At 41.9% G+C, this 22,574-nt stretch overlaps 1 protein-coding gene across 6 annotated transcripts; it reads right to left on the bottom strand.

The window, feature by feature from the left end:
• Positions 1-1,716: 1,716 nt before the first annotated feature.
• usp15 (ubiquitin specific peptidase 15) lies at positions 1,717-22,273 on the bottom strand. Of its 6 annotated transcripts, XM_076296257.1 has the most exons (23): positions 22,181-22,273; positions 21,151-21,278; positions 20,819-20,949; positions 19,197-19,323; positions 18,048-18,193; positions 15,008-15,127; positions 14,401-14,462; positions 12,214-12,303; positions 10,172-10,316; positions 9,897-10,070; positions 9,605-9,763; positions 9,288-9,512; positions 9,099-9,182; positions 8,877-8,971; positions 8,440-8,628; positions 7,203-7,315; positions 6,322-6,597; positions 6,159-6,229; positions 5,940-6,055; positions 5,615-5,764; positions 4,840-4,943; positions 4,634-4,722; positions 1,717-3,750 (listed from the first exon to the last, which is right to left on the bottom strand). In XM_076296257.1, the coding sequence occupies exons 1-23, from the start codon at positions 22,267-22,269 to the stop codon at positions 3,508-3,510; spliced, it is 3,126 nt and encodes a 1,041-aa protein (XP_076152372.1). In that variant the 5' UTR covers positions 22,270-22,273; the 3' UTR covers positions 1,717-3,507. The 6 variants fall into 6 exon arrangements, with proteins under 6 accessions (XP_076152372.1, XP_076152373.1, XP_076152374.1 ...); XM_076296258.1 differs by lacking the exon at positions 12,214-12,303; XM_076296259.1 differs by lacking the exon at positions 15,008-15,127.
• Positions 22,274-22,574: the final 301 nt, after the last annotated feature.

Below are 22,574 nucleotides of genomic sequence, written 5' to 3'. Positions count from 1 at the left end.
TCAACTTCACTCAGGGATGGATTACTGAATGGCAGAGGTGGACGAAGTAGTTCAATTCCTTCACTTTAGTGAAAGTATAGGCCTACACCTTGTCAAATATTCAGGGATGGATTTGGCTACTGAATGGACTTACGGGGGGCCAGGCCCAGGGGGGGCCCTGAACTGAAGCTCAGTCACTACTGTAGGCCTACTCCACCCCTGATATGAATATGTATGATATGTCATGTATGGGCAAGATAGGGCCCCTCAATCATATTGTTATTCCCCCATGATATTTGAATGGGGCCCCTCAGTCAAATAACACAGATCACATGCCCCTGGACCCCCCTACCATTGCTGTGTAACGAACTTCCTCAGGTGGGCAGGGGGGCCATTTTCATGCAAATATTACTCCATTAAAGATCTAGCTATGTGGTGAATGTTGATCGCTTGCAGACATGCACGCACATACTCACAGGGACGCACATACTCGCACATACTCACAAATGTTGCAAGAGTAGAGGATGGAGACAAATTGACACGCATGCACACACACACACATAAACACACCCAGACTGAATCCAGCCCATCTGAATGGGGAACCTATTCAGACCCATTGCTAGCCTGACGAGCCAGACCCACATCAAAATGTAGAAAATTACATTTGCTGCCGCTAGGGTGCGTCTAGATTTCTAGGCTAACCCATTACTTGAAGGGTCAAATAACAGGTTACGCTATGTGTGATAATCATTCTTTGTAATTGGCATCTTTTTTCACTGTAAGATGCCTAAAATCTGTTGATGGTTGTCATATTTGTCTCAATCTGTCCATTTCTTTCCACAAAATTCATACTCGATACCCACGCACCCCCCTACCTTAACTGAGTTACCAACTCTCTGTAGAGAGGGCTCCACTGACCTTGTTTTAGTCCATATGTTTTGTGTCAAGCTCAGTTTGGGAAAATCTGGGTTAGATTATATATTAAGCAGACATCCTATCAAAACACAAAAGAGGCCGTTTTGCTAAGGGCCTGAGTACCAATAACTTCCATTGAGAAAGTACTGAGAAATTCTAACATTGATATAATCTATGTGCAATTATAGCTAAGCCTACCAAAATATACACTATAGCCTAGATCACACAAGCCATATAACTACTTACAACTAGTCTTGCTGATCCTAGCACTTACCACCTGTCTTGAACTGACACTCAACTGTTTAAAAACAGCACTCACTGATGCAGTTACTGTACTCTACCTTTTTTTAATTTGTCCTAAAATTGTTGAGAAAATTGCTTTAAAACTTAAACTGTTTACCATGTTGTTAGTCGCTTTGGTTAAAAATGTGTCAGCCAAATGTAATGTAATGTAATATAACTGCTGAGAAAAAGAGTGATAATGAGCCCACATGTTATTTTTTACAGGACTGAAATCATCCCCAGCAATTCAATTAGCACTCACTTTTCCCCATTCACATACCACCACAGTTGTACATTCAATAAATGAAATTCAAACCAGACTTTAAAAGGGGAAATGACTTTGATTCCACATATTGCTATGGGGAGCGAGGACAAAACAACCTATTCACTTCAATTGTTGCTGTACTTTGCTGTACTATCCCATACGATTGCATCTGCATATGTTTACACCTAGAATTCATTTCATTCATTCAGTAGATAGCTGTATGTGCTAACGCCGTATAGCCATCATAATGCATGTTACAAAGGGGTGAAAAATAGTAAGGCTTTACACAACTTTATTGAAGTCAGTATATAAATACACATGCACGTCTCAAATGTAAACCCAAGTGAACTCAAGTGCGGCCAAACTCTGAAATCCCCTCATGCAAGGATGTCCAAGTCAACTTTACAAAAAGTCCAAATAATAAGAGCATCAATCATCCCCATCCCACCCCAGCCTCCCCACAAGAGACCCAAAACCAGAAGAGCAAAGGCAATACTTCTGAACTACAGGACTAAAGCCAGATACCATACATCTTCTGTCTCTCCAAGGTCTTAAATACATTGTTGTTTAAATGCTTACATATAAATAAATAAATTTATCAAATGTGCACTCACAGAGTGAACTCTTATATACAGTATTTATATAGCCTATGTCATCATGTCTCATTTAGTCTGATAAGCCCCCTCCCACTCCCTTGTCTCCTAGAGAAGGACCACTCTTCATGGCCAGGTGAGTAGATCAGCGTAAAGCGCGTGTCTTACAAAAAGACATACAGCAGTACCCCATGAGTTGGACAATACATATCAAAAGCAATCACCCAGTTTCTCTACACATTCAACCAAAGCATAAATGGAAGAGGGTGGGGTTGGGGGTGGTGAGGGTAGTTACTACCTTGAAAGAGACTATCATTCAAGTGTTATGTATACTCCCAGTCATTCAATATACATTCCGCCAACCAACCTCAATAGGCTAGTAGCTTTAAACATAAAGCGGCCTCAGTGTAAGAGCAGGTACTTGAAGAGTGGATGGTGTGTGTATGTTTATGAGGAACATGCAGATAGACAGTGTGATAGAATGTGCAAAGAAAAGGCAACAGTCTGAGATCAGAGTTAAGGCTGAGGTGATCCAAACAAGAGACCAAATCTAATGCATCACCAAATTTCATAATCTCAAGAAGCCCCCTATGTTCAAGAAACAGATGGGAGGTATGAAGCTGATACCTGAAACCCTTTGTAAAGCTATACTCGTGTCCACACCCTCTTCATCTCATGGACTTGACTTGTTGACATCTGCAGGGCTCTGAAGTGAAGAGACCTGTAAGGCGTACAGTACACATTTGGAGCATGTCTAACAACGCCGCCTCTTCTCCTCCAGAGGCATGGACAGCTACGGATGTGAGCTCACACCAATGGAGCCTTCCTGCCCAGGTAGAGGTGTCTGCGTACGGTAGGAAGGCAGCTTTTTTAAAGCATTTCATGTGAGATGACACAGAGTGGCTGTCAAATACTTGCAGTATGTGTGGCACTAGTAAAATCTAAAAACAAAATGGAGTGATTGTGCAACAAAACAAGAACAGTCCATAAAGTTTTCACACCTCATAAACCCCGATATTCAGTGTTCATTCAAATTATTTACAAGGCCAAAAATTGTAATCATAAAGGTATACTGATATGCAATATCTCTTGTAGTTATAATAAAAACGGGTGGGAGAACCTAGCACAACACTGCGGACATTCTCAGAAGTTAGAGCGGGACATCTGCAGGCATACCTAGCTCTCAAGATCTGGACTATCACTTTCTGCCTTTACAGTTTGTAATCATGTACTTGTTTACCCATTCTCTAATGATCGACAGGCTTGGTGACCACTGAGGAGGGCCCTAATTGCTTAAGATATTCCAGTGCAGTACGTGTGCGGGCGCTCCCTCCGACGGCCCCGTGTGGGCTAGCCGCTCCGCCCCGCTAGGCTCCGCTAGGCTCCGCTAGGCTCCGCTAGGCTCGGCTCGGCCTCCTGCACTGCTCTGGGTGGATATGGCTTTCGGCATCCCCTCATGTCTCTGCACACGCCTCAGTTGGTGTTCATGGTGACATCATGATTGGGTTCTGGCTCATCCTCCTCTTCCTCATTCTCATTGTCATTCAGGTCCTCCTCCTCCTCCTCCTCCTCCTCCTCCTCCTCCTCACTCTGGGTGGTGACGCCCTGTGCTGAGGAGCTGCGCTGGTCCTCGTGCTCTGCTCGGTCCAAGGCGAAGTAGCCTGTTCCCTTTACAGTGTCCTGGCGCTGATAGAACAGCACATATGCAGCCTTGGACTACATGGGGCAGAAACACATACAGACCAGAGTCATTCCCAGCCTGCAAAGCCATCTGCCATCACAGAAAGAGGACCTATTTTCCGTCTTTATGGTATAAATGCAATGACTCTTAAAGTAGGATAGGGTAACGTATATATAAACATACTAGTCAGTAGGAATGCAACATTTGGGGAAAATATCTAATTGCGATTTTTTCTGACAGATATTGCAATTGCAATTTGATTTTTGGCAGTCAAGCTTCAGTTCAATATTCCAAATGTTGCTCTAAGTTGGGTCTGTTCTGATTGGTGAGCACGCCTAGCACATGACAAGCACAGCGCTCCTGTTAGATGAGCTGCACTGCCTGCCCACAGGGAGGATGGAATGAATGAACATGAACATAATGAACACCAATATAAAGAACATACATGTGACAAGATTAACCATTGGGACAGATTTGCGAGCAGCACAATTAATTACAGCCTTAGTGATTAGCTAATTGCATTAGTTCAAATAGTGACTTTGATTAAAATCATTTAATAGTGCAGCCCTACTAAACAGTGCATTACCACTACTTAATTAATGATCATGGTAAGACTGAATGTGGCAAGGACTCAAGGACATCATCTTCTGCACAGGGAACATGGCATTGGAATGTCCATTATTCGCTATAATGCGCCGCTAACAGTCATTAGCAAAAATACAGGGCTTAAAACAAAGAAAATGTCTGAGCCTGCCCTGAAGTGATCAGAAACTTCCAAAGGCATTCTAATTAATCACCTCTTTTCATATCTTAAGCAGCCTGTCTTATGGCTAAATTCAGGCACAGTGCCTGAGAACTTTAAGCTCTGTTAAGAACTCTTTCTCAGATTACATTTCGTAGGACTGGAGACACACTTACAACGATCTGATCTTCGCTGGCAGGAGACACGCTGCTGTCATCAAAGTAGTACCATTTGTCATCATCCTTGTTTTTGGCGTAAGCAGTGTCTGGAGAACCAATAGGTAAAGTTAGACCATTTCCAATATGTGTTCCATCTTTAATATTAATTTGCCCTCATATTAGTTAGTCAAACTAATTTGATTTGACTCAGCATAGCTACTTACAGTGGCCTCCACCCATTCCACCATAATGGTTGGACACAGCAATAAGGTCGTAGCGGCATGGCCCGGCATTAGGGTTGATCAGGAACTCAGACATGTCCAAATCTCTGTGAATCAGGCACACATATCCTCTTCATGAGTGCATCAACACACTTGTATGCCTTTCAGTTAAAAAAAAAAAATCACCTCTAGACTGTCAATACTTTCAATACTGATTGAATAATAACATCTCCATTCAAATTACAATGGCAGTCAGTAGTAGGGATGGATTAACACATGTTTAAAAACAAATGGACTTTAATCTGTCTTTGAATGATTTAATATTGATTCATGAAATACTGAGATGAATGTTTTCATGTATTATAGTCTTATGCCTTTTTAGAAGGAAGCGTGTATAGAAAGAACTGCTTTAGGGTAAATTCTTAATGTAAACATTAATATTTTTAATAATGCACCATGTTCGTTCATTAGTTTTCTGAGAATCTATTACATATCCAAACAAAATTGTTATTGTAACTGAAATATCGCTAGCGGAATTGATGATGACTGAATAGAATCACATCTGATCAAATTGAGTCCTTGTGAATCAAAATCTAACCAATGCAGGAAATCAGTGGCGATACCCTGCCCTACTCAGTGAGTGCATACCTCTGCTAAGCTCACTGGACAAACAAACAGGATTTTCAAACATGAATATCTTCAAACTGCCACCTATAAAACTGTGTCAGATCTGGAACAGAGAGACCAAGGGTGTGTGATGGGAATGCGATGGGCTAACCTGATGGGGAAGTCGACCAGTGAGTCCAGCTTATCCCTCATGTAACGACTGTAGGAGAAGCGCTTCAGATGCACCACCAGCACAGGGGGCAGCGACCACAGGTCCAGCTTCTTAGTGGCCTGCTGATGTTGCTTGCAGTTAGGACAGTACCTGAGACAAGACAAGTACAGAATCAATGACTCACTTCTAATGAGACACTAAGTGAGCAATTCAAAGCTGTGCACAAGACACTGCAGAAGGTATCAAATGTTGACAAAATGAAAGAATCCAGCAGGTGCTGGTTTGTTATGCCGACACCACAGGATAAAAGCTGCCCCCATCTCACCAAGGGTCCTCTGCTCCGAGCTTCTCTTTGGTGGTGAACAGTTCAATGCAGTCATTCAGTTTGAAGAAAGCCTTCTTCTGAGGTTTGTACTCCATGCTCTCATGTTTGTCCAAGTCCTTTTGTCAACCAGATACAAGAGAAATTGGATTGTTACACGTGTGGATATTTGATGTTTGACGTCAAGAATGAAGAGGGTCTTTGTAGGTTTAGTGGCTTTACCTCAGTAACAGTCTCATCAAAGTACTTCTTCTTTATCTCTGGCTCCCAGTCTAGTGATAGATAAGATCGATCTGTTTAAGAGATATCAACACAAAAGAACAACTGTTAAAGCCCTAGTCTTCATCGGAGGCACAATTTTGAGACAAATTTTGCTGTCTCTGACCACTGAGTCGTAGGTGTCCTTCATCAAATCGGATCTGCCTGGAGTCCTCCTTGATGAAACTGAAGTCTGTCTTGCCCATGTTGTTAAACTGGAATGTAAAGAGTCGCTTTTTGTGTCCTGCCTGCGCCGGGGCTTTGGTCGAGTTCTCCTGACCAACACCATTTTCTAGTTCGTTTTCCCCCGTCACCGAATCCTCTGACTGGCTGTTGTCATTTTCAGAGGGCAGCTCCTGGTCCTGACTGGACTCATCGTCCTGCTCGTCCGTCTCCATCTCACCTTCAGCAGTTCAAATGAAAACGCAAACAAGTATGTAACACCCACAGTATGCAGCAAGTATGTAACACCCACAGTATGCAGCAAGTATGTAACACCCACAGTATGCAGCAAGTGTGTAACACCCACAGTATGCAGCAAGTGTGTAACACCCACAGTATGCAGCAAGTACAGTATGCAACACCCACAGTATGCAGCAAGTATGTAACACCCACAGTATGCAGCAAGTACAGTATGTAACACCCACAGTATGCAGCAAGTATGTAACACCCACAGTATGCAGCAAGTGTGTAACACCCACAGTATGCAGCAAGTATGTAACACCCACAGTATGCAGCAAGTACAGTATGTAACACCCACAGTATGCAGCAAGTATGTAACACCCACAGTATGCAGCAAGTACAGTATGTAACACCCACAGTATGCAGCAAGTATGTAACACCCACAGTATGCAGCAAGTATGTAACACCCACAGTATGCAGCAAGTACAGTATGTAACACCCACAGTATGCAGCAAGTGTGTAACACCCACAGTATGCAATGAAGCAAAATAAGACAAAACTGATGTGACTGACTGAACCCTGTAAAGACTTAGCAACCACACTTACTTGGAGACCCCTCCTCCAGGATCCCATTGGTGGCGTTGCCATTTATAGTATGCTGCTTGGCTGGGAGCGTCTCTTCCGACTCCTCATCCTCAACAGGTGAGCGCACATAACGGCTACAAACAAACATAGCTCCTATTACTTATGGACCGACACCTGACACCATCATTTCATCATTACACAATAACACTCCAAACATTTACACGCCTTCTCCAAGACCAATTTTGAAATGTCCATGGCAATAATACAGTACATAATTACACTACAGTTCACACCAAACTTAGTATTAACTAGATGTACCGCAGAGCGGTGCAAAATATGACCACCGCCCAGTCCTGCACATTATCTCCGCAAAAATAAATCACTCTTGTCGATTTGTCTCCATCTCCTACTCCATCCTCTACTCTTGCATGTAAATGAGTGTGTGGATCTGTGTGTTTGCTTTAGTGTACATGTGTGCTTCTCTGTGTGTGTGTGTCTGAGTGTGTGCGTGCGAGTGTGTGCGTGCTTCTGTACGTTTGCATGCCTGTGTGTGTGTGTGCTTGTGTGTTTCTGTGTGTGTGTGCGTGGATGTGTTTGTGTGTCTATATGTGTGTGTGTGTGTGTTTGTGTGCATCTGTGCGTTTGGGTGCGTGCAACCCTTCGCTCAACACCACCATCTACAGGCCGATTGGTGCACGGTCACTAAATGTACAAATAAACTCATTTATTGTATGGCCCCCCCATGAACGGAATTCCACGAAACTCAGCATGCATTCAGTGGCTGTCGTAGTGATCTTACATGTCCAATTTTGTGCAGTTCTGAACACGTCAGCCAAAGATACTATGTAGCTATGTAGCGCTATACCGCAAATGAGTGGTTATGGAATGGGTTGAGATGGCCAATTGAGACCAACATACAAAAAAATAAGTCCTCCTAGGTCCTACGGATCCTACAGATCAAAACGAAATTCAGTGGTTCCGTGTCATCCTTGTGGGGCTACATACCCACTTAGTTTGGTGCAGCCCGCTCTTTCAGTTTCCCGGGAATCGTTGACACATAATTACTGACTTATTTTTTAAAAAAATTTTAAATATGAAAGAAAAAAAAACTCTTAACTAAACATAAAGCTCACTAAAGCTTCGCTTGCGCGGCGGTCATAATAAAAGTTTGGTGACATAAAGAGAAAAAAACGATTTGATACGATCTCATGATCCTCCAAAAAAAAAAAAAAAAAAGAAAGAGCAGAGGGTAACATACGCGAGGCGGTGGAGCAGCATGTTGTAGAGTGTGTCTTGGCTTAGCGTGCGGGGCACCGTGATGAGGAAGGGCTGGCCGAACAGCGGAGTGCTTGTGTGGTTGTAGCCGGACTGCTTGAACTTCTCTCGTAGGTGCACTGGGATCACCACATGGCCTGTGTCCTCCATTCGGTTAACAGACACCTCAAAGCTGCAAGGCAGTACAGGAACACAGTCATGGAGTAATGATTAGCGTGAACATTGATACAGATAAATCTCTAAGCCAGGAAGCCTGCACGAGCACAGTCTCATTTGTAGTAAAATGATTGTTTCTGTTCACTCCTATAATATGTTTGGAATATGGCTCCCTATTTACTCCCTGCTAACTTACTAACATCAAACTCATGCCCCTGGTCTTGCGAACCCTCTTGATCTACCAGTAATTTCAGAGGAACTCACACATAGATGTCGTCACGCTCCATGATGCTACTCAAGTTTTCATTGGTGGCAAAGATTCGGTGAAAACGGTGGTTGTAAATGTCTGTGACAATCATCTGCACAGAAATGAGTTAGAAAGCATGAACATGTTAACGGTAACAACTGAGAAAGGGAATATATATGTGGGCTATATACTAAGGACGAAAGTTATACTGAAGTGCACTAACATTATTACCCACTTACCTTTTCAGCAGGTACATCAGATAAGGTAGATAGAGAAATGCAGAGGTCTGATATGTACCCAACTTTGGGTACAGTCAGTTTATACTGGAAAAAAGGCAAAAGAAAAAAGTTACATGCATAAACAGTTTATGAATATCTGTTTTATCTGAAGTCCACCTGCAGTAGCAGCACCAGAATGCTGGGTAATACCTGAGTAGGTTTGGCACTGGGGTCCAAACGCATCAGGTAGACCTCCAATGTGCGCTCCTTTTTCATGGGTAGAGGGAGCGTCAGGTAGCAGAAGGGGTCAAATGTCACAGAAATCTTAGCACACACTGGACAGACTAAAGTGGATTTGAAGAGGCCATGGAAAATGTCTACGATGATGGAATCGTTCCTCTTGATGTGATTCTCCCAGGCCTCCTCAGCAACAACCTGAAAGAGACGTCAATAGGAGGGTCAGACACGGAATTTCAAATAAACACATTGAACTGTAACTTAATCAGTTCATCGGAGGAGTGTGATACCTTGTCTGGCCTCCCGTCCGCATCCATGAGCTGGATGTAGGGCTTTTTCCTGATGCGGTTCAGGTCTTCATGGAGTCCGTCCAGTAGAAAGGCCAGGAGCTCATGGGAGTCCTGCTGCTGGTAGCCTGAGAACTGTGGGGCGAAGCGGCCTACCTGCGTCTGCAGACAGAACAACAACACAACAGAATACCTCTTATTCAGCAAACATGCTGATGACCCAGGCACTCCCATTTCTGTGGTCAGATTATGAAATCGTTCTATTTAAAATGTTGCCAGCATGTATCGAACTCACCTTGAATGCTCTTGGTGTTACGTAGCTGTACTTCCCAGACCAGAGTTGCTTAGTGAGCTCTGCATAGGCTTTGGCAATCTCCCCTTTCATACCCAGTGGATTATCCTCATTCAGCTCATCCTGGTACTTGTCTTTCAGGAAGTACTCAGTAAGCGGAGGTATATTGCTTAAGCACTGCAGGCAAAAAAAAGTATTTGAAAAGGGAGTTTAAAAAAGACGATGTCTTGTAAAGAATGTCACCCCACAGCTGCCTCTAGACACTTTGGTTTCCTCACCTGTGTGGCAGAGTTCATGAAACAGGTGTTGCCAAGGTTGGAGAGTCCACAGAGACCAGGCTTCTCACTGTGCCTTCCATGGTCCGAGTACTCATAGCTGTTATAGGGTGGGTAGGACGGAAGGCTGTAGCTTGAGTTCTTCACACTACCAGAAGAAAACACAATGTTATGGAAGTAGTATACTGAAGTACAAAAACAAAGAGAAAGAAAAGGGAAAAAAAACATAGAGCTCAACAAAAAAAAGAGAAAAGCATGTCCCCAAACAAATTTGACATTGGCATTTGACATCAACACATATGCACTGATTAAGAGCATCTCCTCTACACAGTGAAACCTTTCAGCAGTATGCTCTCCTAAACATCTGAGACAATTCATCAGAATCCCAAATAGCACCAATAGCAGTAGCAGTAGCAGTAGCAGTAGCAGTAGCAGTAGCAGCAGTAGCAGTAGTAGTAGCAGCAGCAGTAGCAGTAGCAGCAGCAGTAGCAGTAGCAATAGCAGCAGCAGCAGCAGCAGCACACCTCTGAGTGCAGTGCAACGCGCGGTCCCATTGATCAGGCTGCGCGGCCTCGGCACTCAGCGCCCTCTCGACCCTCCTCTCTAGCTCAACCCTCTCTGGCCTCAGACACCACCAGCAGCACAGGAGCATCTCCTCTCAGAGCCGCCTCCATGCCCGGATCACAGGTAACACGCCGAGGAGCCTCTTCAGCCTAGCATACCATCACTGTCCTGTCCCGTCCCTAACGCGCTCCTCCAGATATTTATAGCAGTGGCGGCAGCGGCGGCAGCAGCCTGCCTCATGAGCCAGTGGTACAGTAGAGAATGAGAGGGAGGGAGAGAGAGGGAGGAAGGGTGAGCGGGAGGAGGGAGAGAGAGAGAGAGAGAGAGAGAGAGAGAGGGGGGGGGGGGGGGAGAGAGGGAGGAAGGAGAGAGAGAGAGAGAGAGAGAGAGGGGGGGAGGTGAGCAGATAGAGGAGAGCTAGCTGAGGCTGCAGTATGCAAAGAGAACCAGCTGAGACCCAGAAGAGTCTTACGGGATGACTAAGCATTACTTCCACACTCAGCTATCCCAAAGCCAACAGCACAGGATCTTCAAAATCATAACCAAAGAGCAGAGGTGTGGCGCCTGTGCTGTGCTGCATGTAGATGAGGAGAGCAGATCCAATGTACTCTGAAGGTCACACTGACTGCAGATTACGCAGCACAACGCCAGAGACCAAGAGAGGGAGATGCACAGAGAAAAGACACTGATCAAGAACAGCCAGTTAAGGAGTAATCCATCTGGCTAGCCCTTAGTCTGGCTCCCTACACTGCACAAGCTGCTCAAGACAGACAGCCTTACATAATGACGCTTTTTTTGACACTTTCAAGGAGAACCCGTATTAAATGATTTATTGGTTTCTATTTTAATCAAGTTATCTTCAAACTACAGTAAGAACTGAATACAGACATGTCCAGTCTCGCCAGCCCTAAACACACAAAAACACACTAAGGACAGTCCTAACACATCTACTTTACTGACACACTAAGGACAGTCCCAACACATCTACTTTACTGACACACTAAGGACAGTCCCAACACATCTACTTGGAATACTGACAATTGTGACTGCAGCACAGAACAGTGCGTCAGCCTCAGAAAAGCGCATATTTCCCTGAGAACCCTGAGAACCTTGAGAACAAGCCTGTCCTGTCCCAGCATGCGGAGGTGCAGAACCAACATTTTCTGCGCAATAACCGATGCACTACTCAGCAACATGGGTGACTACTGAGAGCGCACCCACAACATGGGTGACTACTGAGAGCGCTCCCAGGCCAATCTGGGAGTGCTGGGCTTTGAGCTATTACTCAGGGCTCGAAGGCATTCATTATTCAAAGCCACTGTAAATCAATGCTGTGTCAAAACTGCTAATTCAGAGTGTTTTCCACAACCCAGCTCAGAGCGGACTATACACGTCCATAGTGCCCAGCCTGTTCAGAGACCCCAGGCCCACCCCACCACACCCCACCCCAACCCCTTCCAAACACGCCCACAGGCGCTTACTTCCGACTGTTGAAGCTGCTGTTATGATTGTTTGTGAGAGATGAAGGGGAGATCTTTGGTAAAGCAGAGAGATTGGAAGCACCAGATGACCTTTAAAAGATAAGAAGACCATGAGTTAGAGCAAAAACAAAAAATTTCAAACTGGAAAGAGAGAATTAAACTATAGAGATAGAAATGGAGTAACAGAATTATGGCAGCAAGTGAAGCAAAGCAAACAAAGAGCAAATTTACAACAAATGGCCAAATGGATGGAGAACATTGAAATGCAGGGGAAAAGGCTGACATCCAATCCAATTCAGAGAACTAATATCATACACAAGTAGCTCCAGCATCAACCTTTCTCTACATATGATCTTATCTTAGTGCTCCCCAACATGATTCAGTCATTTGCCTGGTTACAAGAAGCAGTGGTGATATGCACACATGTGGTAAATAATATGTCAAATTAAATTGAAATTGTCAGGTCACTTGGGTCATTTTGTGTAACATCAGACAGAATCCAGGAAAATGGTTGCTGCATTGCCTTGGATTCCGCTGAAAGCTTTTCTACATAATGTTTAGATCCCAAACAAAAATATTTGTTTAATTTGAATGTTTTCATAATTTCTTTACCCAGGGATGTTTACAGTCTAAAATACAGTCACGGCTTATCTTGGGAGCCGTGTTTGGACATTAATACACTAAAAAGTATTATTGCTAGCCTGCCCACTTTGTAGGATGGGAGACAAAGATATTCTCAGTATGGCCGAACCATTGTAAGTTTGTACTGCATGCCCTATTGAGTTTAACACCCTTGATTTGGAACAAAGTGCAGAAATGAGTGATATTGTAAACTCATATTTTTGTACATCACATCAATCTGTACTTTGCCTGCAAATAAAATATGTTATTAATGTTGTGCCAATATTTAAGGCCACCACAGCATATGAACATTGAGAAACAGAACTAGGTGTATTTTTTGGTCATTTTCATTAGGTAGCTGGTACGAGATTGAAAATATGTATGGTAGTTCAATATTTAAATAAAGTGTATGATGTCTCAAAGCTGTACCATGTTTCCTTCAAAGACAAATACACCGTTAATTACTTTGTTATAATTCTGCTTCTCCATTCTTGTTCCTGAGGAAATCTATCTAGTAATCTATCGTACATCATTGATACTTTGTATATCAAATGTCCATACTACTTCCACATAGATGTTCAACTTCCTACTAGCTACCCCACAGACAATTTTAGTCTTCTGAAAACGATTTAAAATTGTTGTGCCCATTATATGTCAAGAACTCAAAATATTGACAAAATAATAAAATAATGATTGCTATCAAATGCATAAACAAGTTTAAAGTACCCTTAATGTCACGTTTAGCCCTAGGGTCTTGGGTTGAAACCAATGAGTACCAACCTTTTAATGGTTCAGTCATACTGAGAGCATGCTTGTCTTCCATCCTACAAATATTGGGCTTGCTATGAATAACATTTTTCAAGATATGAATGGCCAAACATTTTTCAGGCGATCAAACTAAAGTAATATCTGAAATAGAAGACCTAGGATTTAAACAGAATGCTTTCCTGGCCTTGGTTTTGGGACTCAATCATGATATAGACAAAGTCTGAACAAAACCTGAGATGGTGCAGCACCAATGTTATCCGATCAGAACGACTCAATAGTGTTCTACAGATGCAGAATAGTCAGACAAAGCGAGCCCAGATTTGATCAGAATGGAGTGGACAAACAGTAGCCATGAGAGGCACATTAAGTAGGCTTATTGTCCTTCAGGCAGGTAGGGCAGGTAAGATCCTGACAGATCTGTGGATTCATTACACACCCTAGATGACATCAAGAAGGTCCTCACACAGCAATATTATTCTTTTAAATCAAAATCGGTCAAAATGTGCAGATGTGCATTTGGTGTTCCATACTGGTTATTGTTTTTACATGGTTCATATTACCACTCTGCTTCTAATAAGGAGCGTCCAAGTAAAATTTAATGAAGATATGACCTCAAGCTCATTCTCTCATTCATATGCCTTAAATGTAAAACAGGGTTGACTTTCTCTTGCCAATTGCCTTCCATCCCTTCAACTTACATTGCAAAGAAACCCTTCACACTCCACATCCACTGACATTAGAAGAGTGACTAGTCATGCTCGCTGTTATTAAACATCTGACTTAAAAAGAGACGCTTACTTGGGTGTGGAGGAACCTCGAGGCCATGTTCCATCCTCATTTTTCTGCTCTATTACCAGAACCTGTGGAGGAGACAAACACATGATCATTCTAGTTGAGTACATATCTCCTCTCACAATGTGGTTCAAGAACCCATCTGCAGATTGAACATACTGAGCATGGAAACAATATTCTAAACCTCAAGCAAAAGGCCAAGGAATGGGAAGTGTCTGTGCTCAACTTCTTTCACATCATCATATATTTAAATGGCATACCAACATTTCAAGGTAGAATAGGGATAAATGATGTAACTACAGTGTCAACAGTATAGTATTATTGGCAGACAACAGTTTAATAATGATGTTTATAGTTTATATAGATAATTATGACCATTGATTAGGCTGTACACAACCAAATGTAACCACATGATTTTGTAGTGAGCCACTAACTAATTGTGATGTACTGAGAGTTCTCTGATAGCCCCATAGAGTGTACGCGAGATGAGTGCCACAATCAAAAATAATAATAAGCAACTGCCACTTTAACTTTTGACACGGAAATCGAGAAAGTGAAAAGGGCTAAGAATCATCTGAATCAAGAGAATGAAATCTGAGAATACAGATCTAACCTGTATTCCGGACATATTCATCAAACTTGGCAATAATATCGATCGACATGATAATCCACTGTTCTCGTCTATCAAACAGATATCTTCCCTCTGAAATCCTTCTATCTTGGTCAACCGCTTCTGCAATCAAAAGGAAAAGACCTCTCATCGTCCGAAATCTTGATTACTTAAAATACAGATATCCTGACCGAAAAAATACAGATATCCTGACCGTTCAACGCCCCCCCTCTTGGAACCTCCCCACTGTGATTCACTATCCTGTATCACCCTCATGGCCATTCCCTCTTGCATGCCTATCCCTAGTGATGGGCAAATGAAGCTTTGGTGAACCACTAAACCACAGCAGTGTGAAACTAGCAACACTAATGAAAAAATCCAATATGGCTGCCACATGTAGATTTTTCAACATAAAAGTCCTTACCCAAACCAGTATATGTAACCAAAAATATTGGTTTGCTAAGGACTTTTATGTTGAAAAATGTATGTGTGGCGGCCATCTTTTTGCTTTTCAGCTAGTGTCGCTAGGTTCACACTGCTGTGGTTCAGTGGTTCACCAAAGCTTCATTTGCCCATCACTACCTATCCCATGTGGTTGTGGCACCCACCATCATCCCTTTGCCCCTCTGACTGTGGTAGGACTGAAAACCAAAACTTTTAACACGCACACACATACACGGAGCAGAACAGTACATAACGGAACTGAACTGTCCTTTACATTACATCATATTACTTTTCTCTTTTTTCCCTTTTTTTCACTGTTCAGCTATTGTTTAAGAACTTGTTTTACAGCGCACATTTCTAAACTGGTATTAACACCAAAGGTACTTTCAAAATAGTATTTTTCACAATAGTAACTAATAGTAGTTAAACAGCATGATACAGAATTAGGTTTAATAGTGTAATATACATTTTCCAAATAGGTCCTTAAATAGAATACACACAGTTTTAAAATGAACCCCTTTAATAGAGTTTAGCATAATGCTTCAACACTGACTATGTTTGTTTGTGCTTCCTATTGATATTTTTTGACCCAATATAGACCATAACTTATACCGTATGACTTATGAATGACTGTCACAGAGTGAATTTAATAGAAGGATTGAATAACCTTGAATGTCAAAATAAATATTATTTTGGGAGTTAAACAAATGAATAAGTGTTGTGTGTTGTCTGGGGTGAGTTATTAGTCTAGCCAGAACCTGAACCAATCTCTTTTTGAACCTAGAGGTCAAAATCAAGTCATGAAGCCATGAATCAAAATATCATATCTAGAAGTTTTATTTAATTAACCTATTTTATTCATGGCCATGAAAAGGCTTGGATATAACTACACTGTTGCCAAATTAGTTTTAACAGAGTTCATTAGATCTGCATCTGACGGCACAATCTCACTCCCAACTTGTCCCATATGGACACTTTGGGTAGCCCACAAATCGACAGGTTTCATTCCTTAGATTTGTAATACAGAAATCCAGGCTGTCAGATACTGCCTTTTTGAGACTGTTATTTCAACACGAGTTATAAGGTGCAGTTATATAATACACAGCCATGGCCCTGAGTTTAGCTCCAGATTTATTTAGCTCCAGATATGTTATGCCTCATATAAAGAAACACCATAAGAACATGTTAACAAGGATGAAAACATAATTCACACGAGGGGTCTTTAAGTTGTTGGTTTCCTTTTTGTGTAAAAGTATTATGTTAATGTCCTTAAACTTAATTTCTTTCTGAAGCCCACAACACAATTTGCCCCACAGTGTGGTGTAGGGCATTAGCAGACATGAGGCCATCTCATGCCAACATACGTTCTGTTACAAGCTGCCACACCTAAAATGATAAGCTAAGACTTGAAGAAATGTCATGGCAGTGATAATCCACATTTAGAATAAAAGGGCAGCGTCATCTTAGAATAACAGTTTGTTGAGCTGTCTAAGTCAAGTTTTTCAAGTTCCTATGAAGCTGCAACGCCATCAAATAGCATCTGCTAAGCACTGGTATTGACGTTGCATGAATGAAATGTCACAAAACTAGAAAGGTTATTACAGCAACCGAACATGGCAGATTTGGTGACATGACATGTTGGTCATATACTGTCTATATGTTGAATACTAGTTGCCCCTAGTGTATGAATCAAGTTTTTTTTTTAATTGAATTGAACTGAATTTAATTAAAAGTAATGTGTCATTACAAATTACACCAAAGGTGTGACTTGGTTGTACACTTGAGTACGTAAGAAAAGGTATACAAAAATATTACAAACACCAACAACAGAACAGTTGGCATGTTAGTTGGAATGACACAGGCGTTAATCTGTCCTAGTACAAGTACTACCATAATGTAATTGATTTTCATTTCAAAAATTCAGTTAAATCTGCCTATTTTAATGTCCAGCCAAGTGTGTTAATGTTTACAATTGGTGCCCCAGGCCAGAAATAAACAAATTTATCACCTGTGAGTCTGTGGTTTGGCATTAGGGCTGCAACTAACATTTCTGTCGGTTATTTTCTCGGTTTAATCGGTTAGTTGTTTTATCAATACAATTTCTTCTCTCAATCTTTTCACTCTTTTCGAAAGATCAAAATCATGTCCTCAAAGCCTTGTTTTGTCCAATTGTCAAATATATTTAGTTGACAGAGGAGGAAGAGTAAGCAGAAAATATTCATGTTAGTGAAGCTGCAATCAGAGAATTTTAAAATGGACACAAACCGATTAGCATGATTATCAAAATAGCTGCCGATTGATTTTATAGTTCATCTATTAATTGTTGCAGCCATACACACTATATAGCAAGAAAGCTCTTATATCTACTTGACTGTGTATTCTTCTCATATCTCTAGAACCGTTCATCCAATTGACTTCACAATTTTCGATTTATGCCTCGGAGTCCAAGTGCGTACAGTGTGGACTATCACATTGTTTGGATGTGTTTATAATGGAGTGGTGCTAATTTCACTAGATGACAAGATCTGTTACGGGCACTGCACTAGTCCCTCAAATGGACAATGAACTTATTATGACGGGAAAAGAGAGTGCTCTTTACCTGGCCTTGGTAGAGGCCAGCATCTTGGATGGTGCTGTCCGGTTTGTTTAGTGGCTCAAAAGTGTTGCTCATGTACTTGTTCCACAACCTGGTCTCCTTTTCCTCAGGAATGCTGAACAGTTTACGCATCTCCTTCTCAATGACGTCTGCAAAATAAATGACACGGAAAAAGCTTCAACATTCTTTGTAAGTTTAAGAATGTGGATAAGCACATGCTTTCAGCTAGCTGTCAGTCAATGATGATGGCAATACAAAAAATACAGTCTTCTGTTAATGTGTGAAGAGTTACTTTGCAGAGCTAGTAAAAGTAGCAATTAATCTTCAGCAAGCTTTTCAATCAAAAAAGGTAATCAAAAAAATGAAGCATTGAGTCTTGCAAGGCCATAGGTTACAGGGATTTCTAATAAAGTGAGAAGGTGGGAAATGGACAAAAAGCAAAGTACAGAGCAACAAGCAAATTTGGAGTGTTAGGCTAAATTGCTGAATGAGTATGGATTTAAAACAGCACATTAAAAAGTTCCATCAAGTCACATCTCTTTTCAGTGTGATAGAGGTAGCATCAAAACCATAGTAGAGCAAAATAGACAAAGTTAACTAAAAAGAAGGATGCACTGTATATGCTTCAATAATTAAGTTAGGATCAATACATGTGGCTGACTCACAGAAGTTAATAATGGCTGACTCACAGAAGTTAACAGCCATGGTCTAGTTTAAATTTTAACATTTCAATTAATCAATGGCTGAACATTATTATTAGATAAATTATTAACAATATTAGCCGCAGCTGTAGTGGAGGTAGTAGTAGTAATAATAGTAATAGTTGTAACAATGGTGGTCCTAGTAGTAACAGTAGCTGCACTATTACTCCCATAATGTGCTATCCTGTGATTGACTGTGAAAACATGAAGGGGATACGATCCTTGTTTACACTTTCTACACTATCATATACACTGAACCATACCATAATCTTTGAAGCATTTGTCAAACACATTATTAGGGTAATCCCTATGAATTAATGAAAGCTATGATCAAAGCAATCATTACTGACAGGATTCCTTAGCCACCAATACATCACACGTCAGTCTGCTGTACCTAGCGTGAAACAGAGAACAAGTTGAGTATATGCGGTGACTTGGCCAGGCATCATACCTATAGTGTCAGCTTTGCTGAAACGCCTGGTGACAACATTCTCCATATTACCGTCTTCACATAACTTCAGTTCAGTGAGGTAAACCTCCACTTTGCAGTGCTTCACAAACATCCCTTGCTCAACCACCTGCGAACAAACAAAAGGTCATTGTTTTTTCACTACATAACAATGGACACGTTTGTACATATTTAGCGTTACCATACAGAAACTGATAATTGAACAAAAAGTCCTAAATAGTTAGTAGGCCCACAATGAAAATGTTATGTAAACCGGATAGCAAATAACCATTTCCTTTCAACCAGGTCCCTTGTTTGGGGCCCTTTCATATGGCCTAAAGTGCTAGTAGATCTCTCAATATAAATGAGTCAAAGAGACTCTTAATTTAGCAACAGAGCACGGAGACAGCTGAGGGGTCCCATCCTATTTATTTCCCCCAGCCCCTCCACTTTCAACCCACCATTACGAGCAGGGCTGCCCCCCTGAGCCACTGCCCCAAGCTACTCACACCCAACAGTGCAGCAGCCATGTGTTTCAAACAGCCACAGAGAAAAGCACAGACCTCTACAGACAAGCCACAAGAAATTACACACCAGCCCCCAATCCCCTGGCACTCCTGTCCATGCTATCTCCTCATACTCCCTATCTTGCTCGCTCGCTCATTTTCCCGTCACTCTGTCTCTCTCAAGCCTTTATCGCTCCCTCATGGTTTGACCTCAGCCGGCATTCCTCTTCTTTAAAAACAAGGACACCCAGAAAGAGCCACACTTGCTGGCCTGACTGAAAGACCCAAGGGCAGCAAGGGACGCCCAGAGTAATGGTGCACCAATGCCACAACACAGTGAAATCCAGACAGAAGCAGACACCCAAAAGACAGAAAAATAGAGAACCTCCTGCATGTTGTGTCTCGTAGTTTGCTCCATGAAGCGTTGCAGTCATCCAGAGCCCCTCTGAAAATAGAAACGCTGGGGCTACTCAATACCCCCCATGACATATATGGCAAAAGGGGGAGGATCAATCAGGGAAAGAGGAGCCACTGCAGCAGCCATGATGCCATGACTGGGTAAATTTGAAAATGCAGGATGGCTGCTAGTGAGAACGGAAGTACAAAAGGCTTGCACTATATGAAATATCAGTATAAAAGATTAGGCTATAGACTAATGAGGAAAAAATGAATTCAATGAAAATGATTTTTAAAAAAAAAACTAAAAAAAACAACAGCCCACACGTGAGAATATCACTTATGTGTCTGAAGTGTTACAAAGTATTAAGTTAGTCAGACATTGTACCACAGATATAATCACCCAGATAATTTACTTTGAAATATGATGGAAAATGTCTGCCAAAAACTTAAACAAGTTGGCAAATCTGATCAATCATATGTTCTTCCTACAATGCCATCTGGATTGTAATTGAAAGTTTAAACCTTCCCCAAAACAAAACCTCATGTAAGCTAATTAAAGTCTTTTCAGTAACAATAGACCATATAACAAACAAACCTAACGTTACGTACACAATTTGTATGTTTATCGTATCAGACCCTGGTGCTGCTCATGTTTTCACCACCATTTGAGACAACAACGCCCAAACTCATGCAGATACACATAGCAAATTGTAAACTTACCTTTCGAGCTATTGGCTCCTGGGCTTCGGTCAGCCCATACCAGCTGACTAGCTTATTCCAACCCTCTGTGGGTACGAGGATGTAGTCCAGCTCATCGATAAGGTGCTCCTTGATGGCAAGCACATCACCATCTGTGAACAGCCACGACAACAATCAATCAATGGCAATCATGGCATATTTTACTGGAATTGTGAATATTAAATTATCATAGATGTGAGGCACATTACTACACACTACCCTTATCCACTTTCCACTTAGTGGCCAAATCAACAACACCAATGGAATTGATGATCAATAACATAACCTGAATTCCTGACATAAACACACTATACCTTTAAGGAGTCCTGAGTTGTCCACTGGGCCTGGGTAGACATTTTGATCTCCCATCTGGTACTTGTCCCAGCTGTCAAAGCCCACATATTTCTTCCACTGTTTGAACCAGTGACTGTCTACCAAGTACCTATTTAACAAGGAACGACATGATCAATCATGTGTATCTTGAAAATATGAAAATGAAAACAACGCTGATCAAGCATTGAAATATTAGAATATTCGCGTAGAAAACCATGGGGTTGCAACAGAATGCCGTCCACAGAGTAACTAGCATAGCACTGTAACGCTTATCGTAGCGAAGTGTGCTACACTAACTTTACAGCAGAGACAACGGCGATACTCCATCTTCAACGAACCATATCACAAAACATTAATGCGTATACTTGCACTGAACGGACAGATATTTTTCAATCAAACATGCCAACAGACATCATAGCTAACATTAGTGGCTGAGTTTATTTGTGTTAGCTAGACAACGTCGTCGGGTGGATAAACACAACCAGCTAGCAATTAACATTAGCTGACGTTACTTGTGTGAATACGATAGCCGATACTGCTGTATACACCAGTTGAAATAGATCATTTCATTCTAATTTAACGTCGTATATAATTCATGTGACACATTTGAGAGAACTTTTAAGTATTTTGACAGGTGCTTTTCTCGACTCCGCCCTGCACCGCCGGATGGACTGGCAAGAGATACCAGTCGAGTATACTGACACCGGCATTTGATTAACCACTTTCCTTCAAATAGCTGAGTCACACCGCACCAGAAATAAGACCATAACGTCTATAGTGTAATACGGGGAGATTAAGCCGTTATGTTCAGCAATAGCCTGAAAGTAATAGCTAAAGAAATTTGTGGAATGTATTGCTAGCTAGTGTTAGCTAGCATGCTGCCGGGCTAGCACGGTGACTGTCAACATGGACTGTCTCGCCCATTTTCTGTTTGCCTTCAACTTTGACAGCCGCCACAAAGTCTGTCAGTGGTACCTTCGGAACATCAAAGACGTGATAATAAACTCTCACCAAGTATCTCCCTTCCTTAGCTGAGTTTTCAGCAGCGCTGCGACCTCTGCTCTCTGAGTCTCCAGATCAGCCGCTCCTCCCTCCGCCATCTTTCCTCTGACATCACCCAAAGCATTGTGGGACAGGGAGCGTCACTGACTATGGTTCAAGCTTAGTTTGAAGAACAGGCGGAATTTTCGGTAATGTCTCTTCTATGCTGCCATCTATTGTAGGCCTACACTACAAAACAACTTCACCCAGCCTATTATTCTTAACGCCACATTAATTGGTGACTGAATGAATTATATTTTCACAGGTATTTATGAGACATAAATCCACGTTTTGAATCTTTGCCTGAATGTTTAAGTAATTTGCTGTAGCCTAGGCCTTTTCATTTTAAGCCAGTCCCTCTCGG

This window comes from Alosa pseudoharengus, unplaced genomic scaffold (genome assembly GCF_046254945.1).
Source record: "Alosa pseudoharengus isolate Yale_2024_CS ecotype anadromous, Long Island Sound unplaced genomic scaffold, YU_APseudo_1.1 YU_APseudo_1.1_scf_20, whole genome shotgun sequence".
Taxonomy (NCBI): domain Eukaryota; kingdom Metazoa; phylum Chordata; class Actinopteri; order Clupeiformes; family Clupeidae; genus Alosa; species Alosa pseudoharengus.
Note: the sequence above shows the minus strand (reverse complement) of the source record. Positions and strands in the feature narration are given on the sequence as shown.